Source organism: Vidua chalybeata, chromosome 4 (genome assembly GCF_026979565.1).
Source record: "Vidua chalybeata isolate OUT-0048 chromosome 4, bVidCha1 merged haplotype, whole genome shotgun sequence".
Lineage (NCBI taxonomy): Eukaryota > Metazoa > Chordata > Aves > Passeriformes > Viduidae > Vidua > Vidua chalybeata.
In genome coordinates this window covers 8,126,183-8,151,674 of record NC_071533.1, presented here as the reverse complement: position 1 = coordinate 8,151,674, position 25,492 = coordinate 8,126,183, and the positions used below count along the sequence as shown (strand labels likewise).

At 37.0% G+C, this 25,492-nt stretch overlaps 1 protein-coding gene across 1 annotated transcript in view; it reads left to right on the top strand.

Moving 5' to 3' along the window:
- The window catches only part of LRBA (LPS responsive beige-like anchor protein), a 365,752-nt gene that overhangs the window by 304,991 nt on the left and 35,269 nt on the right, over window positions 1-25,492 (top strand). The window contains exons 47-49 of the mRNA XM_053939908.1: window positions 6,408-6,575; window positions 20,630-20,719; window positions 23,863-24,055. Coding sequence (XP_053795883.1) covers window positions 6,408-6,575; window positions 20,630-20,719; window positions 23,863-24,055 — 451 coding nt within the window. The remainder of the gene's footprint in view (window positions 1-6,407; window positions 6,576-20,629; window positions 20,720-23,862; window positions 24,056-25,492) is intronic.

Sequence of the window (25,492 nt, the reverse complement as noted above, 5' to 3'; positions counted from 1 at the left end):
AATTTTCAAAAAGAGTTTTCATTCCCTGTCTTGGCCTCAGGATGTTGATGACTTTTCTGCAGGAGAGAATCCTCCTAACAGCGTAGCAGATGTTTTAAATGTCGACAATAAATTCGGGGATGTGGTTGGGGAAAGTGGAAATGGTCAATAACTCAGCAATACTTCCTGGTGTTATCAATATTTGCTTGTAGCCAACTTTGTAGTAAAAAATGATTATGGACTGACCAGTCACAGTTAGATGTTCTGTGTGTCTGTGGGGAAGGCTAGATGCCAGCCACATATAGCAGTATTATCAGAGTTATGAATAAGACTGGCCATTTGTGTGATTTCACAACTGCAATTAATTATGGATTTTATAAATTATTTTTCATGTAGGGGAATGTAATAAAGACCTCCTGATCATTTTTTGTTCATACCAATTCTGTACCTTTTCTACCTCTTGGTGTGAAGGAACCAGACAGTTGGAACAGGGCCATTCTTGGGATGCCTTTTGGAAAGCATCTATTTGCTGATGGAGCCAGTGGGCTGAGACAGGTTTTGGCCACTCTTTCTTTTTCAATAGGGAAGTTAGCATTGTATCAACCATGAATTCGTGAACAACTGAAGGCAACACCTAAGGTAGATGTCTAAACTTTGAAACTTAGGAATAAAAATGCATCGTCTGTTCTGTTCATAAACTGTTCATGGAAGATTGTAGCAGTTCTGCCTTAAAATGTGTAGCAGCTGTCTGACTTTTCCATTTAAACTACAAAATTACTGTTGTAGACTCAATATAGAAATGACCAAAAGATAAAAAAGTGCTTAAGATTTTTTGGTTAAACATGTTACTCTTATTTTGGTAATAATGACATTAATTCAGATAGGGCTTTGAATCATTGCATTGCAAAATATTTTTCTTTGTTTACATGCTGCTCATGCAGAATATAGCTTGCCACAAAATTTCAGTAAGTTACACTATTATGCAAATTCCCTTTTTTGTTAATACTTACTGGCTTAAAGTTAAATACAGTGAAGAAGGAACAGAGGAAGGGAAGTTAATCTTCCATAGATCTCCTGTGTCTGAGCTTCTGAAATTGCTGATGTACTTTTTTCTACAAGATCAGTTGTCTTCAGTAAAGCAGCTGAGTTAAAAGTTTTATTAGGACTGTATTTTCCAGAGTACTTTATCTGGGTATCGCTAACCAAGTAGAGAAATAAAGTAAAATGCCCACTTCTGTTACAACAGTAATGAAGAATTGGCAGTGCATTTCTGGAACACAGGGACACACAAAGGCAAAATTAAATAGTTATTTTAATTTTTTTTCTGTAAGTAAAGCTCAGTTTCTTAAGTATTTCATACTAAAAACAATTTGAAAAATACAGTAAGCAAAACTAAATGCATTTGCTTGAAATAGTTACTTACCAAGTAAAAAACCACGAATCATGTAAATGGTTTTGTTATCCCTTTCATCCACTTGAAATTTGTGTTACTTCATGCAGAACATGGAGTTAGTTTTCTGCTTAGTACGTTTGCGGTCCTCTTCCTTCTGATATCCTCAAGGCAGGTCTGAATTCTGTATCTTTCTAATAACTATATACATCTTCATACTCAGATATGTGTACCCCTGTGATCAAACAGTGTCACTGGTGAAAGCGCATTTCATAATTTACTTTTTAAATCCAAGAGGTTACTGAAAAACCTCTAAAGATAAAGCCAGCACTTGTAGAGTTAATATGTTATTAGGAGGACAGGAAATCTGGCAACTATTGCAGAAACTAGACCTAATGGTGCACACAAACAATTTGTCAGTCTTGGTAAATGTGAATAGCTTTCCGCAAAGTGGCTGCATTTGCTTTGTTTGAACAGCCTAAACTTTTCCTTTTCGAACTTTAAATCTTAGAAGTGAAATGTGATCCCCATATTGAATCAAAATAATTTAATTCAAAACATATTTTGATTGGAACAAGGCTGATGTGAAAAGAAACTCTAGAATAAAAAAAAAAAAGTTGAAAGGACTTTCTATCATATATTTAGCAGGAAAATTTGAAACAGTTCTAATTAGGCTGAAAAAACCAGCCTTCTTCATTGTAACTTACAAAGGTCATATATCAATGTTAAGGCAGCATTACCAACTTGTGTCTGAAAGCCTGAACATGCAAACATCATTGCAGTTGTTTAGTTTTGGTGGATTTGGGGTTTCGCTTTGAATGCACGTGCACACACGTATTTCCAAGCCAGAACACGTATTAGTTTAAAGTCCTTACCTGCTGCTACAGTTATGTGGGTTTTTTTGTCATGTTCAAGAAGAGTATTTTTCACCTGAAAGTTGTGGTTTTGCTAAAAAATGTGTGAAATCCTAATTAGTGCTTTTCTGTTCCTACATAAGTATTTTTCAAGTGGAACATAAAAGAGACTCCATTTTAAGCATTTCAGAGGAAATTCTTCCAGAGGGGAATTAAAATGTTTTGTCCATTAAAGGTAACAGACAATTGTTTTTACTTGAGATTTATTTCTTACTTGCTGGTGAAGTGTATTCCTGGATTTGTTGGTTTGGTTACTTGTGGGGTTTTTTGGTTTTTTTTTTTTTTTTTTTTTTTTTTTTTTTTTTTTTTTTTTTTCTCAATTGAATAAATAGGAAAGATTATTAATGTACAAGCAGTTTTGGTTTCTCGACAAAGTTTCTTCTTTCATTTTAACCTTTCATAAACCACATTTTGTATGGGTTGGACACTTTTTCTGTCATTCAAATAAGAGTTGCGTGCATGCTTTATGCTGTGCTTCAAAATTACTTTGCTTTAATCAGCATAGGAATAAGGCAAGTAAGTCTGTCATTTATTTCTGAATAGCTTGACTATGAATATATATCTGTGCTAATGAAAAAAAATGCAGTTAAACCGTTCATCTAATTTCAGCAGTAGAACATCCCAAACTCAAGCGCAATATATATTCATTTTTAATAGACATCACTTCATATGCTGTATGTCACTGCATAAAATCTAAAGTAGAAATAAAAGTAGAGGGCAAAAGTCATAGCAGTCACTTCAAAGATACAAATCTTGATTCCAAAGGTATAATATTGTTTGGGAAACTATATCATGATAAATCTTTAGAGAATCTATACTGGACAGAGGAAAAATCATTCCCAGCCTGCTAGTTTTATGGTTTTAGTTGTTCTATCCTTGTTCTACCAAATCATTTGTATTATTGGTTGCCAGCAGTAAATTATTTTCTGTTCAGTTCTTTCAGAGAACGGGACAGAAAAAGATGCTCATAAAATAGCGAGTTGTTCATGACGAGATAGTTTTGATTGCACATATTTAGTGACATCAGATTGTGCATTCAAAAACTATTTATGAACAAGCTAAAATTTCCTAGTTAGATCAAAGCTTCTATTTATTGATGTGTCTGAAGTGTTTCTACCTTGGGAATAGAGAAATGAAAGTTACTAATAGGTGTTTGTGTTTGACATCTGTATACTGTACTTTTTAGCATATCTCAAGTGTTTTAGTCTCTGTCTAATAGATCTCATTAAAGAAACAGATATCAGCCCCAAGACAGTTTGTCAAAGTTAATGTGAGTCCCCTGTGGACAGAATTGACAATCTCTATGTGGCTTCGCGTGACTGCCTTTCCATGGGCTTGTTTGATCCATTAACAATTGGACATTAGTCCCTGATTTGTTTTACAATAACTCAATGGGTTTGGATATTGCTGTATATGCTGGACATTTTTGGGGATTTCCTCATTGTGCATATTTCCCTCAGAGCACAGGGTGAGCAGTGAGCTCACTCTGCCCCGGGGGTGCTGGCAATTCCTTGGTTTGCTCCAGGAGCAGCGTGGAAGGATGTTCATATCCCATGGCTGCGTGCTGGGTTTAACTGGAGCCTTAATGAGCACTGCCTGTCCTAAATGAAGTTGAGGCTGAAGTAATCCTAAATGCTGAAACATCAATAGGCTTGACTTAGGTTTGCAAGAGGTAAATGCTAACATCAATGTTAAAAACAACAAACAAGGCAAACACCCTTCTTTTTATAACCAAATATTTCTGCAAATTGCAATGTCTTTATTTCTCCGATGCTTTCTTAAGGAGGACCCATATTTAAATATACCAGTGTGGCTGCATCACACTGATCCAGCACATGGTGTTGTTTTCCTTGGAAGTCTGTTCTTTAGTCATTGTACAAGCTGTTAATTATTGTTCCCTCATTGATTGTGTCATAGCATTAGCACTTCCCTCTAACCAAGAGCTTAACCGTGAACCTGAAATACCAGGCAAGCCTATTGGTCCTTTGAATTTGTGTGCTGTTTGGTCTGTCATTCGAGGTCCTGATGCTGACTGTAGCAGGTTTTCAGTTACCTCTTTCACTTGGGATTTGGCAGCTAAGAAGATTTTTAAATGGCTTAATAAGGGGAAAAAAAAATCTGCTTTTGAATCTGTAAAAATTTCAAATGCAAAATAACTTCAAATTTGAAAAAGAAAAGTGATGTCAGGATGGCTCCCAACCATTCCCTGAGAAGGCAAAGTGTTCAAGTTTTGCTTTTAAAGGAAAAAAAAATCACATTTATACAGACATTAATCTAAGGAGCCTGCAGTGGTATTCCTTTAATTATTCAGGTCCAAATGCTTTGTGAGGGTAATATGACTCTTTGACAATCTAGCTTTGTAGAAAAGGAGAATATGAACAGCTTCAACACATTCTGAATATTTACTTATGTACCTATAAAAAAATCTCAAGTTCCTAGCATTCTTGTTTTCTTGATGTTAAATAGTTATAATGATAACAGTAAGTATGTTCCAGGGTTATTTTTTTTTTTTAGCAGAATAGCATGGAAATTAATTCTTATCATTGTAATCTGCTGAGCCCTGTAGAATTTTATGGCTGCACATTGCAGTATTATGGACACTCATGAGACTCCTGACTGGTTTTATCTTATTAAACAATTTTGAAATCATTAATTTTTAATTTGCCTGCTTGTGATTTTTTATAGTTTTAATTGTGTGTCTGTGCCTAAATATTGTGTGTTGTTTAAATTAAAAAGAAAAAAAAAGTCCCGGCTAAGCATATATGTTGTAAGGTATTGCTGTATGATCATCCCAACAGATATTCTACTGTGTGGTGATTCATTTTAAAGAATGCTTTCAGCAATTCAGTATCCTAATAAAAGTAATAGTAAAAAAAAAAAAAAAGAATGATATGATGTCTAAGATATATACAGGTTTTTTCTTGATTGAAAGTTCTAATTAAGTGAATCGAGGAAAATTAACTGAAATTAGCTGTCACAAAGTCACATTTAAATGAGTGATGATCTGGAGTGGCAGTAAACATTTAAATGATATAAATTGCCATTTAAGTGTATGGTTTAATGTTTGTCATGCATTAATATGACATGAGACTGCAGTGACAATCAAGCAGCTTGCTCTAATTTGAACATATTTAGGGCTTTTGTGTGGAGTGCACCACACAAATTAAGACGATTGCTGGTTTTATGTGTCAATTTAAATGTTGTTTTCAGGCATCGGTTAATGAAACAAACCCATCATTTTTGTGTGCAAATTGCAGAGTGATTTCCTTGGTTTCCAGATTAATTTCAACTTCCTCTGCTCAAAATTAGGAATTTCCTTTGCAAGGAAAATGCCATTTTGCTTGATGAAGAGAATATCTGTTTGTTATTTTTTTTTCATTTCGTAAGCCAAATCAGAAATCCTCTGTATAAAACAGGAAAAACAAATCCTGATAGTGATTTAATCTACATAAATTAACTCTTTAGATGGCAATGTTTTTTAGGTTATCTTTTAATATAGTGGGTTTTGGATGCTCTTGTTTCGGGGGTTGGTTAACATCTTCAGAAAAGCAGCTTAATCATTCAACATAGCACTTCTGTATGGGTTTCTGTATAGGTTTGTACACAAGAAATGCATGAAAGTGGTGGCAGTTTGATATTTCCAGCCTGTTAAAAAAATTTTTACCCTAGCATCCCTGGTTAGTTAGACCTGTTTCCCAAATTCTATCAATCTTCTCTCTGGCTGTCAGAATCAGATAATCCTGCTGTTGTTGTTCAGCATGCAGATCACACAGGATAGCACGATTTCATTTTGAGAGTTCATAAAAACGTATCCTGTCTATGTGTAAATGCACAAATACTTTCCCCTTACTGTTTTTTTTTTTTTTTTTTTTTTTTTCTTTTTTTCCACTATTACAGTTTAAAAATGAGATCTCAGTAAGTGGGAAGTAGGGCATGAGACTCTGGCATCTATCACAAGGGCCACCTTTTTCTGGATAGAATGTCTAAAATACACTTACCAATTCTATATTTAGACTTGTTAAGATAATTTGGCATGCTATAAAACAAAAATGCTCCTGCTACTACCAAATGATGACTGTCTGGCAAACTCAAGTTTGTGTTTTGTGTGTGTTTTTTTTTCACAGGCTTTAGAAAGTGAGTTTGTCTCCTGCCAGCTTCACCAGTGGATTGATCTGATTTTTGGCTACAAACAGCAAGGGCCAGAGGCTGTTAGGTCCCTGAATGTATTCTACTATTTGACTTATGAAGGAGCCGTTAATTTAAGTTCAATAACGGATTCTGTACTGCGAGAGGTAAGTTTGTACTTTATAAATACAGAAAAGGGTTCATTAACCACTGCAGTGTTGAAACTGTAAAGACTCCACGTTGTTCAAGGCTTCTGGTGAATGTTCAATTTCTTTGTGTATTCTTGTGGTTTGGCCACAGGCCAGTCAAATGCAAGGTGCCTGAACCAGTTGTCACAGCATGCAGAATTAATAGAACAAGGATGCAAGTTGTTCTTAAACTTTGTGCACCTGGATTTCAGCCCAAGCTGGATGCCAATATAGAAATAAAAGTTCAAGGACTGCTTCAGTTTCTGAGTTCAGTCATTTTGTTCCCTGATACTGGATCTTAGTGCCAGTAAGCAACCTTGATTTGGTTTGTGCTTCTGAGTTTACTTCTGCACTTTTTAACAGTTCTCTTTAAGTGCAATCTTGCATATGTAGCAAACATCAGACTTTTGTAGCCTCTGATACTTTAATTTGGTTTGCTATCAAATTAAAATAACCTGGCCTGTGTTTTTCAGATGCAAAAGAAGATATTTCAGCATTGCAAAGATCAGTAGCTTTACTCAGACTCAGCATCATTCAGAAAATCTATTTGCCAAAGTGTCTCACAGAATGTTGTATGTTTAAAAGTTACTCCTCCATCTCCTAAACAGCTGTTTTAAAAGGGCAGGGTGGCATGATTAAAACAGATTTTTGATTGATTTTATGTCCTCTCTTCAGGCACTGTATTGGTACCAAGTATAGCTGCAAGTATTTTAATTATAGAATAAATGTAAGTGGTACCTTGTTATAAAATATTCAGAGTCCATGAAAACAAAGTAATATGAATCTTATCAACTGTTTTATTCAGAGGCTACGCAGGGACTGGCTTAATACCAAAGTGGTGGGTCAATGTTGTCATTACATGGCTTGCCATCAGTCTGCAAACTGCATCTTAGTCTATTTAAACCTAAAATACATATGTTACAGATAAATACCCTTAATCGAGCTAAGAAGAGGGATACTGTGGCTTACAAGAAAAAATGTCATCTAGGTTTGGAAAAAATGTTGATCCGAGTCATCTAGTAGATATTCACTGTGACATGTTTTCAATTCACTGATAGTGAATTTGCTCAGTCTACATTGGCAAGGAATTATTCTTACCTTTTAGGAGTATTTATTAGACTCTTGAAGTGATTGGTTTAAGTGTGAGCTGAAATGTAGGCTGGGTACTGTATATACATAGTTCTAAATTTTGTTATTAAATTAACCATCATTGAACCTTTAATTATTAAACTAATAATTGAAGTAACACTAGTGAAAGTAGCAGTCTCCACACACAGTTTTTGTGTAGTTTAAATTTTTCTTGAACAGTTCTTTTATCAATTTATTGTGATCTGTTTTACTTGTGTTATAGCCTGAAAAAAAATTAGGACCAGGCCAGTTACAAATGTTTGGAAGGGTGGATCATCTCAGCAAGGCATTCACTTTGTTACCAAATATTTTGACTTTGTCACATTTTTTTTATAGTACTTTGCTACAATGTTTCTTATTTTTGATTGTTCTGAGCTGTCTGAACAGACTAAAAAATGAAAACAGGAGAGGGAGAATTATAGTGTTGTTGAGTTCACAATAGTGGAGTAGCTTAGCAGCAGAATTTTGAAACAGTACTGATGGTGTCAAAAATACGCACTGATGAATACAGGCAGCAGAATGAATGGTGTCTTCTAGCACTTTTGTTCTGAGTTGCTTGAGGGATTGGCCCAATGGAATATTTTTATTTAGGATTTTTAAGCATGCCACTAAATCGGTGAAAGGTCTCCTGTTTAGTAGGCATACCTTGCCATTTACATGTGTTTTGTAAAGCATATTTATTATTATGTAAATGTGTACATGTAATTTTAAATGGCACATATGATCAGCTCTGATGCAATACTGATACTGCAGAAATTTAATGACTCTTATCACCAATGGTGACTTACTCTGGTTTTACTTACGGGTAGAGATGAAAGTAATGAAAAATTTGTTTGTGTGTATTTCTATGTGCATAATCATTCTATATCTATGTGCTAAATTAATTTATCATGCACCTTTGACAGCCTCACCTTCTTCCTGCTTGCTAATCTGTCTCCCTGAGGACCTGTGCTAACATTCTGTGCTACCAAGCGGCTTCAGTCAGCATTTATTTTTCTCCTTCAGTCAGCCTACCAAAAAATATCTCCTCTTTTGTCCACCAAATTCCTGGTTAGAGCTCAAATGAATTTCTGATGCGGACAATGTACAGTATTTTTAGGCAGGCACGGCACCTCAGACTTAGTATCTTTTTATTAGGCAGGTGTTAAACTGGATCTTGTGGTTTCAAAAATGATGAGTCTGGCTTTTTCTTGATACGATTCAGATTTGGGTCTTTAAATCTTGACAGTTGAAGTAGAAAAAGTATTTTTATTTGCAAATCTACGCCAAAGAGAAGCTCCTGTGTATTCTGAGAGCTGCAAGTTATTGAGGCTTTTAGGTATCATATGGAAATAATAGCAAGTGCTTAATTGCAAGGCAATTTCTCCACATAGATAGTGCTTAGCCTGTACCACATCAGCAATGAGAGGCCTATGATGCATGTGTTTCTGAGGTATCTCCACAGATATATACATGGGTATTGGTGACCTAACTCATCAAAGAGGCCACACACAGAACAATGGTGGAAGGCACTGAGGAGTGGAGGGGTGTAGGTTAATGCAGAATTTCCTTAGGTCTCCTAAATGACTCTGACTGGCACCTTTATTTTTATAGGCAGTCAGGTTATATATATTACAAGAAGGAAGTACTCGTCTGTGAAGGAAAACTACTTGATTAAAACCATATTCCACCTTCCTTTTTTTTTTTTTTTTAACTGAAAACGTAGAACTTTTACATCCTCTTATACTGCTGTGAACAATTTTTTCCTGCCATTCTTTCTGCCTATGGGAATAAAGGAAGTAAAGTATTTTGAAAGGATCTGACTGCCATAATAGAAAATTTTAAACTAAAATGCAAACCATGGGCCACATGCTACCTTTTGGCAGATAAACCCTGGGGAGTGCAAAGCTTGCATAATTCAAAGGCAAATCTCAGGGGGAGGGGAGTAGATCAAGAGAGAAGGGTTTGAGTCGCAGCCAGTGGGGGAAGGGAACTGCAGCCAGGAGAAGCAAGGCAAGGGATCCAGTATCCCTGCTGGCATATTGGTGCACTGTTCATCCTGCAGAGACCATTCCTTCCTTCTCCTCTTACCCCTCCAAGCATTTTTGGTAGTGCTGTCATTGACTCTGTTCCTTGTGTGTCTTGCTGAAGGAGGTGACAGCTGCAGAGAGAAGTTGCTGTTCAGTGGGCAAGCAGTAAATATCCTTCTGGTGAAAAACACTGCATTTGCCAGCAGAGCTCTGCTGTGTCACTGCCTTCTGTTGACTTGCTCTTGTGCACCACGTTTTGATCTCTGGAACCCCCAATCACAAGATCTGCTGTGGAAGGGCTCTTTTTTTGCCTGGATGGAAGGGGCAAGGAGTCATTTAGCACAGACAAATGTCATCCAACTGTTCTGGAGAGAATTCACAGCACCTTCTTATCACAAATTCTGCTCTCTTTTTGCCATAGCTGTCCAAGAATTGAGGGGAAAAAAAAGTAGAATTAGATCTAAGTCACTCAGACAAGTGACTGATTAGGAGCTGAAGCACAATCCATACAAAATAATTTATATCTAGGAGTGATTGGTGGGTATTTCATCAGTGTTGGTCAGAAAAACAGAAATTCCTCTTGTCTCTGGCTTAGTGTAAGAAAGGATGATCGTGAATGTGGGCTGCCCTCACTTACTACTTAAAAGTCCATTTCTCCATTGATATCCCTATGTAGTTAGTGTAAACACTGGATAAAAGCAAAGAAAAGAAACAAAGTTAGTAGCAAGAAGAGGAAGTATTATTTGGAAAATGCATCTGTGATTTGGACAGGCAGTACAAATTGTATTTGTATATAGGATTTGTACTTCCCTACCCTTCAGGAAGCACCCTGAATTTTATACCATGCTTATCAAAAAGCTACATTTGAAAAAAAAGAACCAAGACAAAGCCATCTGATATGATCTTTGAAGTTAGCAATTAAGGAAGACTAATAATTTGTAAATTAGCAATAATATCTCTAAAAATATAAGAATGAGTCCCATTAAATTAATAACATTGAGTGATTTACTTCTAACCTTAGATATTTCTGTTGTTTTGTACTTCTTTCTCTGAAGAGAAGGTGCTTTTTGTTACATGAAGGTGGTCTGTTTAACATTAGGAAGCAAGCTTTCTCCATTTTTTGGCACCTTTCTTTCTATTGGTGATGCTCCATTTTCATATGAACTGAGAAGTTTCAAAAATTATGAAGAATCAGCTTTGACATAGCAATGGCTTGTTATTTGAATGTACCTCTTCTGATTATATATATATATAAAAAAGATAATTCTTTTATTTTCAGTTTAAAGGCATATGGGATAAATTATTTAATGGATAAGAGCTTTTAAATGTTGTTTAAGATTAATATCTTAAACATCAGACCTATGCATCTTAGGTCTGTCTCTTATGAGTCTTATTTTATTTTTAAATACTTACTGTTTGAAAGACTTCTGTGCCCAAAAGAAATTACAAAGATGTTTAGTTTACATAACCCCAGTTTCATGACAGCAGTAGCAGATCTGATATCTTATCCCAGAGAAAGCATTTTTGGCCTCTCCTTTAGCTCTGGTCATGGTGGGAGTTAATAGCATTTTTCAGCTCTAACTTAGCTGGAGAACCCTGACAACAGTGAATCTTTCACAGAGTATAAACATGATTTGTATTTATAACATAGTTAACATTTACTAAATAGTTGGGAAAATGATCAGTCTGTATTTAGCAGGTTGGACAACAGTCTTTCTTGTGGCTGTGATGAGTTTTAAAATGTAGGATAAAATGGTTATAAAATAACTGTCACAGAGCAGTAAATTTCCATGTGCTGTATTTGGTAAGTAACAAATTCATGCAGGTAACATTCAAAGTATTGTAGAAACCATCTTTGAATTGTCTCTGGCTGGAAGTGTGCTGCACAGATGGCATGTTTGGTGTTGTACAGCACAGGAACAGTGGGAAAAGCCAAATAAATGTTTAACATTGGTCTCATTTTAATTGCAAATCTGTATTAAAATACCCTTGTATGGAACAGAAATTAAGAAGGCTGTATTTAAATGATTGTACAGTGATTTAATGCCTAAGGAGATGTGGACTTGCCAGTGCATCCAAGCCCATACCTTGTTCTTTTCCTAGGGCAGGAGTGTGTAACAGAGGCAGGGCCTCCTGTGAGGGCAGGTACCACTGCTCAATGAAATCAGCTTGTCTGGGCATCAGGACTCTCCCATGACAGGATGCAGTATTTCCTTCTGGTGAAAGGAGCGTTAAATAACAGGAGCACCACTCCTGCCCCCCGTTTGTATCAGTCACCTATTAGTTCTCACGTCTCTGCTCACACTGTGACCTGCTTGCGGTGTTGAAGTAAACGAGCAAAATGGGCATAAGCAAGTGCTTACTGCGATATCTGGGAGGCGTGGCACTCCTTTGATTCCATCCAGCCTAAAGTTTGGTGTGATGAATGGGGATTTATTGCCCTTTGTCTTAACTTGCATATTTACTACAATGCTTACAAACAGATATGAAAAATATTCAGCTGGGTTCTGATCCAGAAAAAATATTTGACCTTGTTGTTCTCTTTTATTCTTCTTTACAGGGTAGATTGTAATTTTACCTGCTGATTCTGCTTCTCTATCCAGCAGGAAAAGGAGAGATATTTTAGAGTTAATTAAATTAGGACTGGGATGCTCCATGTATAAGGTTTTAAAAAACTGGCAGAAAATAGTAAAGTTTTTTTGGCAGGAGGTAGCTCATGTGAATTAGTTATTCAGCTCTGAGGGCTTTTTTCCATCAGCCTTTGATTGAAATTCAAGGGATAGAAATTTTCAGCACAGTCAGTTCTCTCACCTCTTGCTTGACCTGTCTTTAGGATCTGTAAGAGCCAGAGAGGTCTTGAGACCCCCTGGGCTCCTTACATTTTCATTTGTGCCTGGCTGGTCAGTCTTAACTGGCATATTTGTTGGCCAGCATTAAATAAGAAAGAGTAATAGAAAGGTAAATAAGGTATGGATAAAAGTGATGTTCATAATACTTCAAAAATAACTCCTTTTGATATTAATTGTTTCTATTTTTAAACTCCTTTTTCCTCTTCCATATGTGGAAAGGATGAGATATACTTGTATATAATAGCTACAGCTATACACCAAGTCATTTGGCCTTGAAAGAAACATTTAGTGGCAACAGGAATTTTTTGTGTCATCAACATGGATTGATTGCAGCCTCTTTATGCTGTCCAAATGGTCTCTGTATTGTCTTTCATAGTAATTGGGAAACTAAACATTTTTGTTTTGAATATTGTCATTCTATGTGCTTATTGCAGCCCAGGGTGTCTAACCTAGGCATCAGTGTTCCCACTGTGGTTGGAGATGTGTATGGTGCTTACTTACCAAAATTTGTTATTTTAATTATTAGTTATGTTTGATAAATAGCTGCTGCTTGAGTGAGAAAGCTTGTGGTCATGCCAGAGGTGTTTTCCTTAAGCGGTATCTAAAAGTCAAGTCTCAGTTAAATGCTACATTCTGTTAAATAACAAAAAAAAAATTCATTTGTTGCAGTAGAAAACCCCGAGATAGCGTTGCACCCATCGTTTGGAAAAAGCAAGCTTGGTCTTGCAGGTAGTAGTTATGGGAGTTTAAATAAATGTATTTCATAGCTTAACAAAAGGAGTTGGTTTGTTTTTTTTTTTTTTTGCAATTGTTACAGATTCTGAAAGGTGATCAGAAAAGACAGTTTAAAGACTACTACATTTTGTATTTTTACATCTGTGTATTAACCTCCTTCAGATTGAAATGTTTTATTTTAATTAAGCTTTTTTATTTAATAAATAGAGATGACATCAATGTTTAGGAAATTCTGTGGACTGTTAACAGATTGGAATTGATTGCTTTTTTCCAGAGGGAAAAATTTAATATAAGAAAATTTGGGATTGTTTAGCTGTTTAGAGAAGCAAATTAATAATGCTAGAAATTGAAGTTTGATGGTATTGTGCATGGCAATGATACTACTTTCTCTGTGATAATTATTGATTTGAAATGAAAGCGGTGAGTTGCTCTCTTGGAATCTTCAGCTGCCACAGAAAAGAGAAGTGGGAAGCAATTTTGGTTGTGGTGCTCAAATAAAACAGAAACTGTTGTATTTTAAAAAACTAATCCCAGAGCAGCTTAAGCTTTTGCTTGTACTGACTCCAGTTTTATTTGCAGGTCCTTAAATTGATCTTTACTCTCCTTTTAGACTCTTTTCCCTTTTTATTTTGTCAGTCTCTTTGAAGTACTACCAGACCTGGTTTTGTAGTTCTAGTGGTTTTTATCTGCTTCTTTCCAGTAGCCAAAGATTTAGGTGTTTTGAATGAGCACATCAGTGTTCCAGACAGAGATACTGTTTGAAATTATCCATGAACCCAGTGCCTCTGAACATTATTGAGTGACATTTGTTTCTGTTGGTTGTGTCTGCTCTGACTAACTGGTTTCTTTCAGATTGGCAGCTGGGATTACGCTGCAGTAGACGGACAGCTGCGTGAGCTGGAGATTGCAGCCAGGCCGGGCTGTGCCTCTGTTTAATATTCCTGGAATGTATATATTCAGATTGGAGCTACTTGCACGACCCTGAGGGGCTTCTATTTGTATTCTCAAAACTGTGATTACTTCCTGTTTTATTTTAATGAGTGCCATGTAATTGTCACATTGATTTGTCTGGACAAAAAGACTTCATTTTTCTATTTTCTCACAGAAAATTCCTGAATGTAGTGTAAGAGCTGGTTTAGTGTTTTTGTGTGTAAAGATGCGGTAGAAGGCATCCTATGAAGTTCTCCTTTCTCCACTTTTCTGATATGAATAGGATAATGTATTATTCATGTATTGATTTCAAACAGCTTGAAGAAAAAAAAGTAATCCTGCTTAGGGTAACCCCTTCTCATCCATATATCTGTAGTAGTTTGGATTTTATAAACAACAAGTGGTTAGACCGATAACCAATCTCCAGACAACTCTGGTATTTTCAGAACTCAGGTATTTTCAGGCAGAAGGAGGTGAAACTGGGGGATGATAAGAAGAAAACAAATATATTATGCAGCAGATATATTTCTTACAAGGAAGGTACAAAGAAGGAAGAAAAAAATGCTGAATTTCTATTTGATGGCTTTAATTTCTCCGTGTATCTGTCGTTTTTTGTGTAATGAGGCCCACAGTTTTGTTACAGACTTCACTAACACACAGCAGCAGGCAAAGGTTGTGCACTTTTTGCTCCATCCCAAATTGCTCGTTTGCCCTAATAAGGCCTCCTCTGCAGGCTGCTGACAGTATTTCTGCCCACGCTTTGGCTCTGGAGCCATAACCCTGAGGTGCTGGGCTTGGAGCTGTACTACCTGCATTAGTGGGCAGCAACAGGCACCTTCCTCATTCCGCTTGGTTAGCAGAGGGTACATCACAAACGTTTTGCAGTCAGGTTTAATGACATCTAGAGAACAACAGGTAACTCTTGGTCTTGTAGTGTCTTTTCCTTAGCCTTTCTTCTGCTCCATTCTCTTCCCTGCTATTTGTTAGATTTCAAAGCAAGCACACACAATTTTTTTAAATTAGTATATTAAGTGAATGGTGCAATGAGAAAACAAAATATAAAAGTGATTCGGAACAAAATGTTTGATTTGTGAAGTCAAAACAAGATAAATTACTTTCTGTTTTGACATGAAGAAACTAGGCTGCTCATTTTATTTTTAAAATAGCAAATGGGAGTGTGTGAATTTATGATACTAACATTTGAGTGCTGTATTTTTTCCTTGGGTCAAGTGTAGTGCAATATCCCCAGGGCAGGTGTACAGTCAGCCAGCATATACATTGCTTGTGTCAGAAAAGCATTTTGCCCATTTTTCACAATCTTGATCTAATGGGGATTGTTAGGAAACAAGGGAGATGGTACTACAAAGAGCTTCGCTTTATAATCTTCTGCCTCTTTTCAGCAATTTTATCTATTGTTATGAACTGTGCTTGCTCTCTGGCTAGTGTTATCTGTGTTTCTGTAGTCCTAGAGGAATTTGACTTAAGAATATTCCTGTAGGAGTGTAAGCGGCTCTCTCTGGTCAGAGGGGGTTTTCTGATCACTTGTTACCGGAGCTGGATTTTAATCACTGTCCCATGGGGAAAGGAGTTCCTTGGTTGGCCGCTGAGCCATTCAACCTCCCTATCTGAGGGGAAACCTGTCAAACGGTCTGTGTTCTCTGATGCTCTAAAGCAACATCTGGGTGGAAGGAAGGGGAAAGCAAGTAATCATAATTGCGTATCACTCAAGCCAATAGAAATCACTGAGGAACATGTGTGTAAACCTTTGTGATTATTGAAAAGTGAGGTAGGAGCGGCAGAGAGCCAAAATAATTACTTTTGCAAGGGCTGTTATTTTCTAGATGTAAATACTGGGCAGAAAGATGGAGGATGATCCCAAAATGTTTTCTGTCCCTGACACGTGTACTAAAATGTATTACAAAGCATGCTGTTATTTCACCTGGGGTTTCAAATGTTTGGCAACTAAATCATAGAGATTTGGGAAGTAACTGGGAATACTTTGGTGCAGATCTGTAAAGGAATTGAGAGCAGCCTCTTTGTAGCAAACGAGGAGGCTGTAGCTTGTTGTGCCCTCAGACCAAGGCATGCATTTTAACATGGGTGTACTGTGCCCCTGGACGCCTTAGTTTGGTGTTTTGTGTCTGAGGAAGGATGATGAAAGCAACTCTGAGCTAGTCCCTTTAAAGGTCTTTAAATCTGGAGTTAAATGGTGTATGTCTTGCCTTTTAACTGTTATGGGCCTTCATTTGAGGATTTGAGTTCAAAACTGGAGACCGTTTCATTCTTTCTCTGTGACACTCAGTGCAGCTCCCCCTCCACCCGCCCTCCCTCATATTTAATTTTATAGTTCTTTCAGACATAAACATGAAAAAAAAGCAATTTTGACTTAGTTTCTGAGTGTTGCTGCAAAGAAAAGTAACAAACATCTGTTTTTACCTTAACTGCATCCATATGTTCAACCTCCCCATCACCCTCCTTCCCAAAAAATTTACAGCCGTATTTGATGGGTACTGCATATTGTTGAATTAACTTTCTTCACAGTTAGATGAGAGGGTAAGTTCAGAGACTGGAAATAGCCATACTAAACAGTGGCCAGGAACTACATTATAGCTAAGCCAAGTTTGCAAGTTCTTTACTTTCCTTCTTTTAATTTGCTTCCCTTATTCTCCTTTTCCGCTTCGACCATCCCAAGAGAAGAGGAGATGACCTAGGAGGCTTTTTAGGAATGGGTAAAATCAGATAAATGTTCATTTATGAAATTTGCCTATGTCTTTCGTGCTTCTAAATTAATTAACATTCAAAATACAGTGTTACATAAGTATGTGTTTGGGATGCCTACTGTGTCAATTATTGTAAAGGGTTGCTTACCTTGTTTCATTTTATTGCTTCTTGTTGTAGCATCTGGAACAATTCTGGCCTTACCAAAATTTTGGGTTTGTAGATGATTAACAGGAAAAGGGCAGTTTTACTGAGGTATTTGAGAAATAGTGAAATAAAATGTGGAATGATACTGTGCTTTACTTTGTGGCACACATCTTGCTTTCAGTGATAAGAGTTTGTTAAGCTAAAAATGTCTTTCAAACAAAGGTTATGTACATCTTACCAGTTATATAGTGTCCTTAATAGATGTGAAACTGGTTGCGCAAATTTCCCAAATGTTTCTACCTACAGTCATGTAAATGGCTGTGTGCTCCAGAGGAATCCAGCAGCGTGAGAAGACATGCCCTTCCTCTACTGCTGGAGGAGCTGTCTGTCTCTTAGTAATACTGACTGATGCTGGTAATAATTATTTTCAAGAAAGCTCAGTTAGAGGCTGGGCTATAATTCATTAGAAGGGAAGTGGATGATGGCTTTCTGACTGAAGGGTATTTTACTGTATTTTCTCAGGTGAGTGGTAGGTAGGTTCTTTTCTTCAAAGGAGATACTTACTAATTATACATCCAAGAAAAAGATTCCCCGGTCCTACCTGATTTTCTTTGACAGGTTGAGCAAAAGTCTGAGTGGCATCTGGTGGCTCTTTCTGCTGTTACATAGATTGAGAGATGGGGATTGATTCCAGCTCCACCATCACATTTCTGCTGACAGAGGGAGGTCATCTTGCATCCTTCTGTATGTGATCCTTCTGACTGAGACATCAGAATGTGGAGCTGACATCTGGATTGACTTTGAATACAATCTGGGAAAAGGAAGGAACCATTTGGAGTTGCTAGTACACTCTCCTGGTCATTGTTACAAACTGTGGAAACTAAAATGAGAAACCTTTATTTTTTTTATTTCCACGGTAACCAGAAGGAATTCAGAAGATTTTTTTCTGAAGACTAGACACTATGTCTAGACATATTTGACCAAGTGTTGTTGCCTTTATTCAACAGTTCTTCAAATTTCTTTTGGATTTCTGAAGATACCAGTAAAGACAACAAACTTAAGCTAGATCATAAACAGTGTCTGTTAAGACTGAAAATGGAGAATTTGTGATCCTCTGAGGCAGGGTTCAGCAAAAATATAGTCCCACTGGTCAGCAGCTTCACCAGGTCTGACAGGCACTATGTGAAAACAGACAATGCCTCTTGACTGACGGGTTGAGTACAGTATTTTATACTTGATCTACATCATTTTGAGCTCTTGTAATGGTGAATGTATTTGAAATACTGTGGATCAATAAGTGATATCTTGTGTTTCTTCTTATCGTTTTCCCTCACTATTGGCACCATGTAAGTGTAGAGCTTCCAGAGGTAGCATTGGGCATTAAAAGACTTACCAGATTTCAAGGTTGAGATAAAAATTCTGACTCTATTTAAATGCTTAACATGAGCATTCGGGAATGAAAGTTTCTGTATTGATCATAAGTCAATATACAAGGAAATCAATAAATCTAAAGTTCATTATTTCCTTGCTTTATCTGTTCTCAGTTCTAAAAGAAATGCATGGGAGTTGTGTTTCAAGAATATTTTATCCTATATGCTTCTGGTTCTACCCATAATGCAGGGCAGATTTCCCATTTGCTAGTAAAAATTTGCTGCTTAATCTGCAAGTAAGTTTAGACACATCTTTTTAAAATCTGGATGTTTTGAAACAAACAGCATTTTATGGAGAGGGTAGGGCTGCTGACCAGTTCCTTTGTTAATGCTTCATCTCTTAAGCGACCTCAAAGCTTTTGTGATTCCCTTGATATCTTGAGTCACAAACCCCCAGATTTGAATTTTAATGTAGCATGTCTCATCAGCAGGAAGGAGACTCATGTGGTCTTACTGAGCTTTAGTGTTTCATGAGTCTGACACTGCTGTTCCTCAAAAAGTGCTCACTGCATCACACTATGTGTATGTCAGATTTCAGCCAGCTTTTTGATAACTTACTTATTCACCAGTTCTTTGAAGATTATGGTCCTTCCCAGAGTGGGCAAGAGTGTTAGAATCTGTTCACAGACTAATTTCGACTCCTGCTCTGCTAAGTTCAGATATTTCAAAAGCCCTGCCAAATATAATAAGGGCAAGTGTTTTGGATGGCATGTTTACTATCAAGAGGATGATTATTTTAAGGTCTCAGGTGCATTCTACTTTTAGCTTTGTTATTTTTGTAACAAAATTACAAAATTACAAAAGGAGAATGTCCTACTAATGGTTTTTATAATTATATAAAAATAGTTGTTTGTAAGAATAAGGTCAGCATAAGTGTTATTCCATTGTCTCAAAAATTTTAAGGATTGGCTAAAATACACCAGGAAATGTAAGCGTAAGGAGCATTCAGGAAGGTTGAACCATGAAAAAGAAGAATTAGGGGAAAATACCTGAGGCGTCAGCCCATGTACAGCCTGCTAGCCTACAGCAAAGGCAAGGTGATTAGTTAAGCTCACAATGAAAGAGATATAAACTAAGCTGAATGATTTGAGCTTTTCTGTACTATCAGCCTGTTTCTGTGCGTGGTGCAGGGGGCCAATCTGACAAGAAATAACTTGTTGAATTTTGGCTGCTTGATGTTATCTTTAAACCAGTGGGCCAAGAGGTGGCAGCATGGAAAATTAGCTGGACATGCCTAGGGCAAGAAGTATAAGTTCACAGGTTTCAGCATAATTATTTAAAAAAAAATCATTAAGCATAATATTTTCATGTGAAGTGAAAATGAAGGAAGTACTTTCTGACTGAAGGTTATTTTACTGTATTTTCTCAGGTGAGTGGTAGGTAGGTTCTTTTCTTCAAAGGAGATACTTACTAATTATACATCCAAGAAAAAGATTCCCCAGTCCTACCTGATTTTCTTTGACAGGTTGAGCAAAAGTCTGAGTGGCATCTGGTTTTTTTTTCTTGAGCGTGTTGCTCAAGCTACAGAAAACTTTAAAAACCCCCTTGTGTTATGTTTTCATGTTCTCCGATAGTTTTGCTGTTCGTAATTTAATGCGTCCTAACATTGTTTGCTCTTCTTGAATAAACCTGGAAGTAAGAATAAAAACTCAGTATTGCTTTCCTTGTAGGTATTGCTGTGAAATGAAGCAGTGGAGTTTAATGTACAGCACTTAATACCAGCAGAAACTTTTTAAAAGTTAACTTTTGTTTTTGAGTTATGATACAAAGAGGATAAGCCAGTGTTAGAAAGGAAAAATGGAGCCAATAAAGAGGGTTTCTGATTATAATAGCTTGTTTCTGTTTAATATCATTGAGCAGGATGAGGTTTTGCAGAGTTTCTCATGGAAATAGCATCCACAGTACTAAAATGATTACCTCATTCTTAGTACCAGTGCCAAGCACTTAGCCCCACAGTGAACACACGGGGTTGATTTTCAACATGAAACAAGCCAGAAGTGTGGAATGACATTTTCAGGTGACAGTTATGGTCCTATTGCCTGTAATTAGCACCTCTTAACATGCAAACCTGCCTGCGCCTTTTCCAGGCTGTGGAAGCTCAAATACGAAGTTTTGGACAGACCCCTTCCCAACTGCTCATAGAACCACATCCTCCAAGAAGTTCTGCCATGCAGGTGGTAAGTGCCACGTTAACTCTTTGTGACCTGCCATTGTGCTCACTTCCTTTGCTTCCTTACCTTTGCAGAACTGGACACTTTCACTTTGCTTTTATGTGGTTGTGGAATTATGTTATTAAAACCAGCAGATGAGTTACGATTTGGTAGGAGTTGCAGGCAGTGCTTAACTATTTTTTTTATTTGTTGCAGAAAGGATTGCATTGATTTCTAGTGTAGGCTTTTTTTTTTTGTCAGTGTAATCTGAGAACACTTCATCAATTGATTTTGTTAATACCATACCTGTACAGGTGAGAGCCAGTCATCGTGGAGACAATTTAGTTAATCTTTGGCAGATTCCCCAAGAAGCATGGATTTAGGAGGTGGAACTTCCTTGTCTTTTCCCCCAGGCATAGGTTTTCCCCTAAAACCAGGATTACTAGGAATTCATGAGCTGAAACTTACATAGCAAAGAATGTGACTAAATGTGTTTTGCAGTAAAGCTAGGGTGATAAAATCCAGGCAGTGAGTATTAACATGCTTTCCCTTTTACCTCTACTTGTGTCTAATATAATTTTATTTTACAAACTATTATTACATTACTGACCACTTTTCATATCATGCTGTGTGCAGTCCTTGTGTTTAAAATATCATTTGTGTTGTCTTAGGTACAGAACTAAGGATGTTAAGTGTTATTCTGACAAGTGGAGCAAATGGTCTCCTAATTCCCAAGGTTTTCAAAAGGTTATGTTCCCTTATTGTTAGGGTGGACATTTTACACTGCAATACAAAAAAAAAAAAACCCAAAAACCAAAAACAGGTCATATAGGACATGCAAGAAGAAAATATGTCCTACTCAAGCAGACTAAAGTTATTAATTTTAAAACATATCTGAAGTGCAGAAGGTTTTAAAAGATTACACAGAAACATGAAATGTTTCCAAAGTAGCTTACAGACCTTGTGATGCAGGAGTCTCAGAAGTGTAAACTTCCTTGATAAACTGAGCTACTGGCCTTCCTCAAATGCATCACATGTTGTACTTCAGAGCTGCTCAGCTGCCTGTGCCCCATGCCCAGATCCCAGGCCAGCAGACACTACAGGGACTTGTGTGTGTGTTTCAGAAGAGCCCTGCTAACAGGGATGTTGGGGAGCCCAGGTACTCCCCTTCATACAGCCACTTGCCATATGTGTGTCCGTCTGTCATGGTGCCATGCACTGAGCACTTGCTCTAATTTAAAGGGATTTGTTTCAGGAAGAGGAGCAACTCGAGAAGTTGATTATTGATGTGTTAGTCAGAGCCATTGTTATATAAATACATTTGATACCAGGAAGCAGTTTGTGTGGTTTTATCATAATATTTTTCATGATGCTGAATTAGTGAAGATTTAGTATGTAATAGAAGAAGTTAAAATCTAAGAAGTTAGCTGTTTCTAACTCCTGTGGTCTTTTGGGCTGGAATACACCCAGGAAAAAAAAAAAAGCCCTTCGTTCTTCACTTGCTGGTTTTGTGGATATTAATACATGTTTTCATAATAGCACTATATTAAGTGGTTTTAAAAGTATTCCTGGAGCTGAAATACAGTAAGGATATTTTTCCTGTCATAATTTTGAATTATTTCTAGTTGCATTATTTACTGAGTTTTTTTTTTTTCTTGTGCGTGTGTGCATGAATACAGCTGAATTGGAAGTTACCACGTGCTGTGTTAAGTGCACAAGCCATAATATACACCAGGTGTAGTAATTAGCAGTCACATGAAGGCTGCCTATTTGTCTGGTTTTGCTGCTGTTGCTGTATCCCCTTGTGTTTTCAACCATCAGATAGCTGGATTTAATTGAGGCCACATCAGATGAGGCATTACTGACACCTTTAATTGAATGAGCATCCAGGGAGGATTAACTCATAATATTGATTGGCTTTTAGCCACTTGCTCAGAAGGGTGTCTGGATAGCTTATTAGTTGCTTTTATTTACACCTTTATGCAAAGACTGTAAATAGGAATTCATAGAGTAATATGTTTTTCTAAGTACTCTTAATAACTTTTTTAAAAGGAGTGATAATAAAAGTGCAAATGTATTTAATTTTTTTATTAGTTCTGTATAAATATACATTAATGTATGCACTTACATACACATATATGTAATGAAATATTGCAGGTGGAGAATAGCCAAGGACACTTCATTAGTATTCTAATTTGGTTATTAGAAAATTACAAATACTTGAGCAATGTGGCTACTGGTGACCATGATGATTGTACTTCTGCATTTCAGTGGGGTTCTCTTTTTTTCAGATGCACCACACAGTCATAAACCCATCAGATGTTGCTTTTTCTCCTCACATTTGATATCCAGATCCTCAATATTTTGTTTTGATGTTTGCAGTATTCTTAGACAACTTAGTTTAAAAGTTAATAAACTTTTCAACTTTCTAAACTAAAAAACAAAAACCTAAAAAAATATGTTGAAAATTAGAGTCTGCATTCATTCCCTCCCTTTAGCATTTCTGGAAACAACGCAGGATAGTGTCTGTAATCACATCCACTTTGTATTCTTTACAACTGCATTTAATTATGTTTGTCCTTTGAAACACATTTGCAGTGAAGTCTTCTACTTTGCATTCATAAATCTTATTTTTGTACACCAGAAATATACACAGAACATATATCTAGTGTATGTGTGTATCTGTTTATTTTAATGTTCTTTCTTGTTCTCATCTGGCTTGTAAAGAATTACAGTCTGCCAATTTAATGCAACTTGAGATAATCTCTGGGAGCGGGAATTTTTTTTTTTGCTCACTATTTTTTGTGTTTCCCTCCTGGTTTGGCATTGCTTTCCTTGACATGCTGTCTCTGCAGACATGAGGGGGAATTCTTTTGGCAGAGATAGGCAACTGAAAACTTTTAGTTTAATCTGCTGTGATCTGTAGCAAAGTCTGTATACAGACACCCTGTGTTCAACAAAGCCCTCAAATTAATAGGGTGCAGGCAGGGTTTTCTGCCTAAAATGTTATTTCCACAAGCCTTTCCACTATTATTGCATTTGCTTTTCTACTGCAGCTTCTATCAGATCGCGTGGGTTTTAATTCAATCTTCCTTCTCTTGTCCTGTCTCTTCTCCTCCCCGTGTTCTTTTTTCCCGTGTATTTGGGTTCTTGTCGTGTGCACTCAACAGTATCTCCTCCTGCAGAGCCCCTTGATGTTCACAGAGCAAGCCCAACAGGATGTTATCATGGTCCTGAAGTTCCCATCCAACTCCCCGGTCACTCACGTGGCTGCCAACACCCAGCCTGGCCTGGTCACTCCCGCTGTGATCACAGTCACTGCAAACAGGCTCTTTGCTGTGAACAAGTGGCACAGCCTCCCTGGTAAGTACATTAAAGCAAGAAGCCCAAGAAACCCCTGTCATCCAGCAGCACTACTCTTGTCTTGTCACAATTTGCTGCAGAACTGTTGTGAGTTTAAAGTGGAAAAAGCAAATCCAGTTCGTTGACACAGCGGGCTCTTCACGTGTGGGCTTAGTTTCTCCTTGGAAAGGTAATCTGAGCTATTGCAGCAAGGTATGTAGCAAACCAAAGGTTTGTAAAAACAATATGTTTCTTTCCAGGCCATCAGGTGCCATGCAAGAAGACAAAAACAGTCTATCACTATTTAGTCACAATAAAGGCACCCTCTTCCTCTTGAATTTGTTGTTCTGTCTGTTGGGAGCCTGAACCATATCATGTCAAAGGCAGTTTTAAAGCATGTAGAACTTGCCTGAAATCTTCTCTGCCAGTTTTTTCTTGATTAAAAACTTGATATTTTGCTGTTAAAGCCACCCCATGAAAATTAGAAAATAAAATATATGGGAAGTCTTACCTTAAACATCCCAAAGTTACTTATGTAGGTGCTTATGTATTGTCAGTATGAAAGAAAAACAAAATAGTCATTTTCACAGCAACTAATAAAATTAATTTTCCTTTAAAAGTGTGCTGTGCTTGAGAATATAATTCCACTTTTAATTCTGATATTCTCCAATCTTAAAGACATCCATCTTCCTTTTCTTGACAGTCTTAGGCCCAAGCTGTCAAAGGAAGTTTATTTTGGTGCAGTGCAGTATATTTGTTCAAAGGCTTTTTAAGAAAGGGGGGAAAAATGACCTTCTACTAAAATAACTTAAATAGAAGATACTCGCATCAGAGAAACACTTACATGGTTGAAATTCCTACTAAGAAATCTTGACCCATGGTCCTTGATTGCTTTTTGAAAAAAGCCAGATGACTCCCACACTTTTTCCTAATTCTTACAAATTACCTCTCAAATAGAAACATCTATGTATTATTTCACCCGCCTGAGAAACACTTCAAGAGAAAGGTGGGAAGGAAGGGGGGAAGGGAGACTTGTCTAAGATAACAAGTTGCAAGCAAGAACCATTTACAGGGCTCCGGAGATTTCTTTGAACGGAGGATGACAGTATCCTCTCATAGCTTGGATGTGTGACCATGGGCATATAATAGTCAAGGCTTTTAAAAATTGGCCTTTGTGAACATACAACTCATGGGAAGAAGAAAATGTTCAAAAGTGGTAGGATTTCAAAAGTGGTTTTGATTTCAACAGAGTTTTACTGGTTGATGATCCGTGAGCAAGCAACCAGTTTGGTGAGTGTAATAATAACTGGATTGAGTTGAACAGAGCTTTCAGATTTTTCAGTCTTTTCCATCATCTGTGGAAGGGAGAAGAGTAAGCTGTGCTTTTGAGTTGCTATTTTTTCATTTAGAGGCATTTTACACTTGTCTTGCCATTAGACAAACAGAAGTCAACCATAA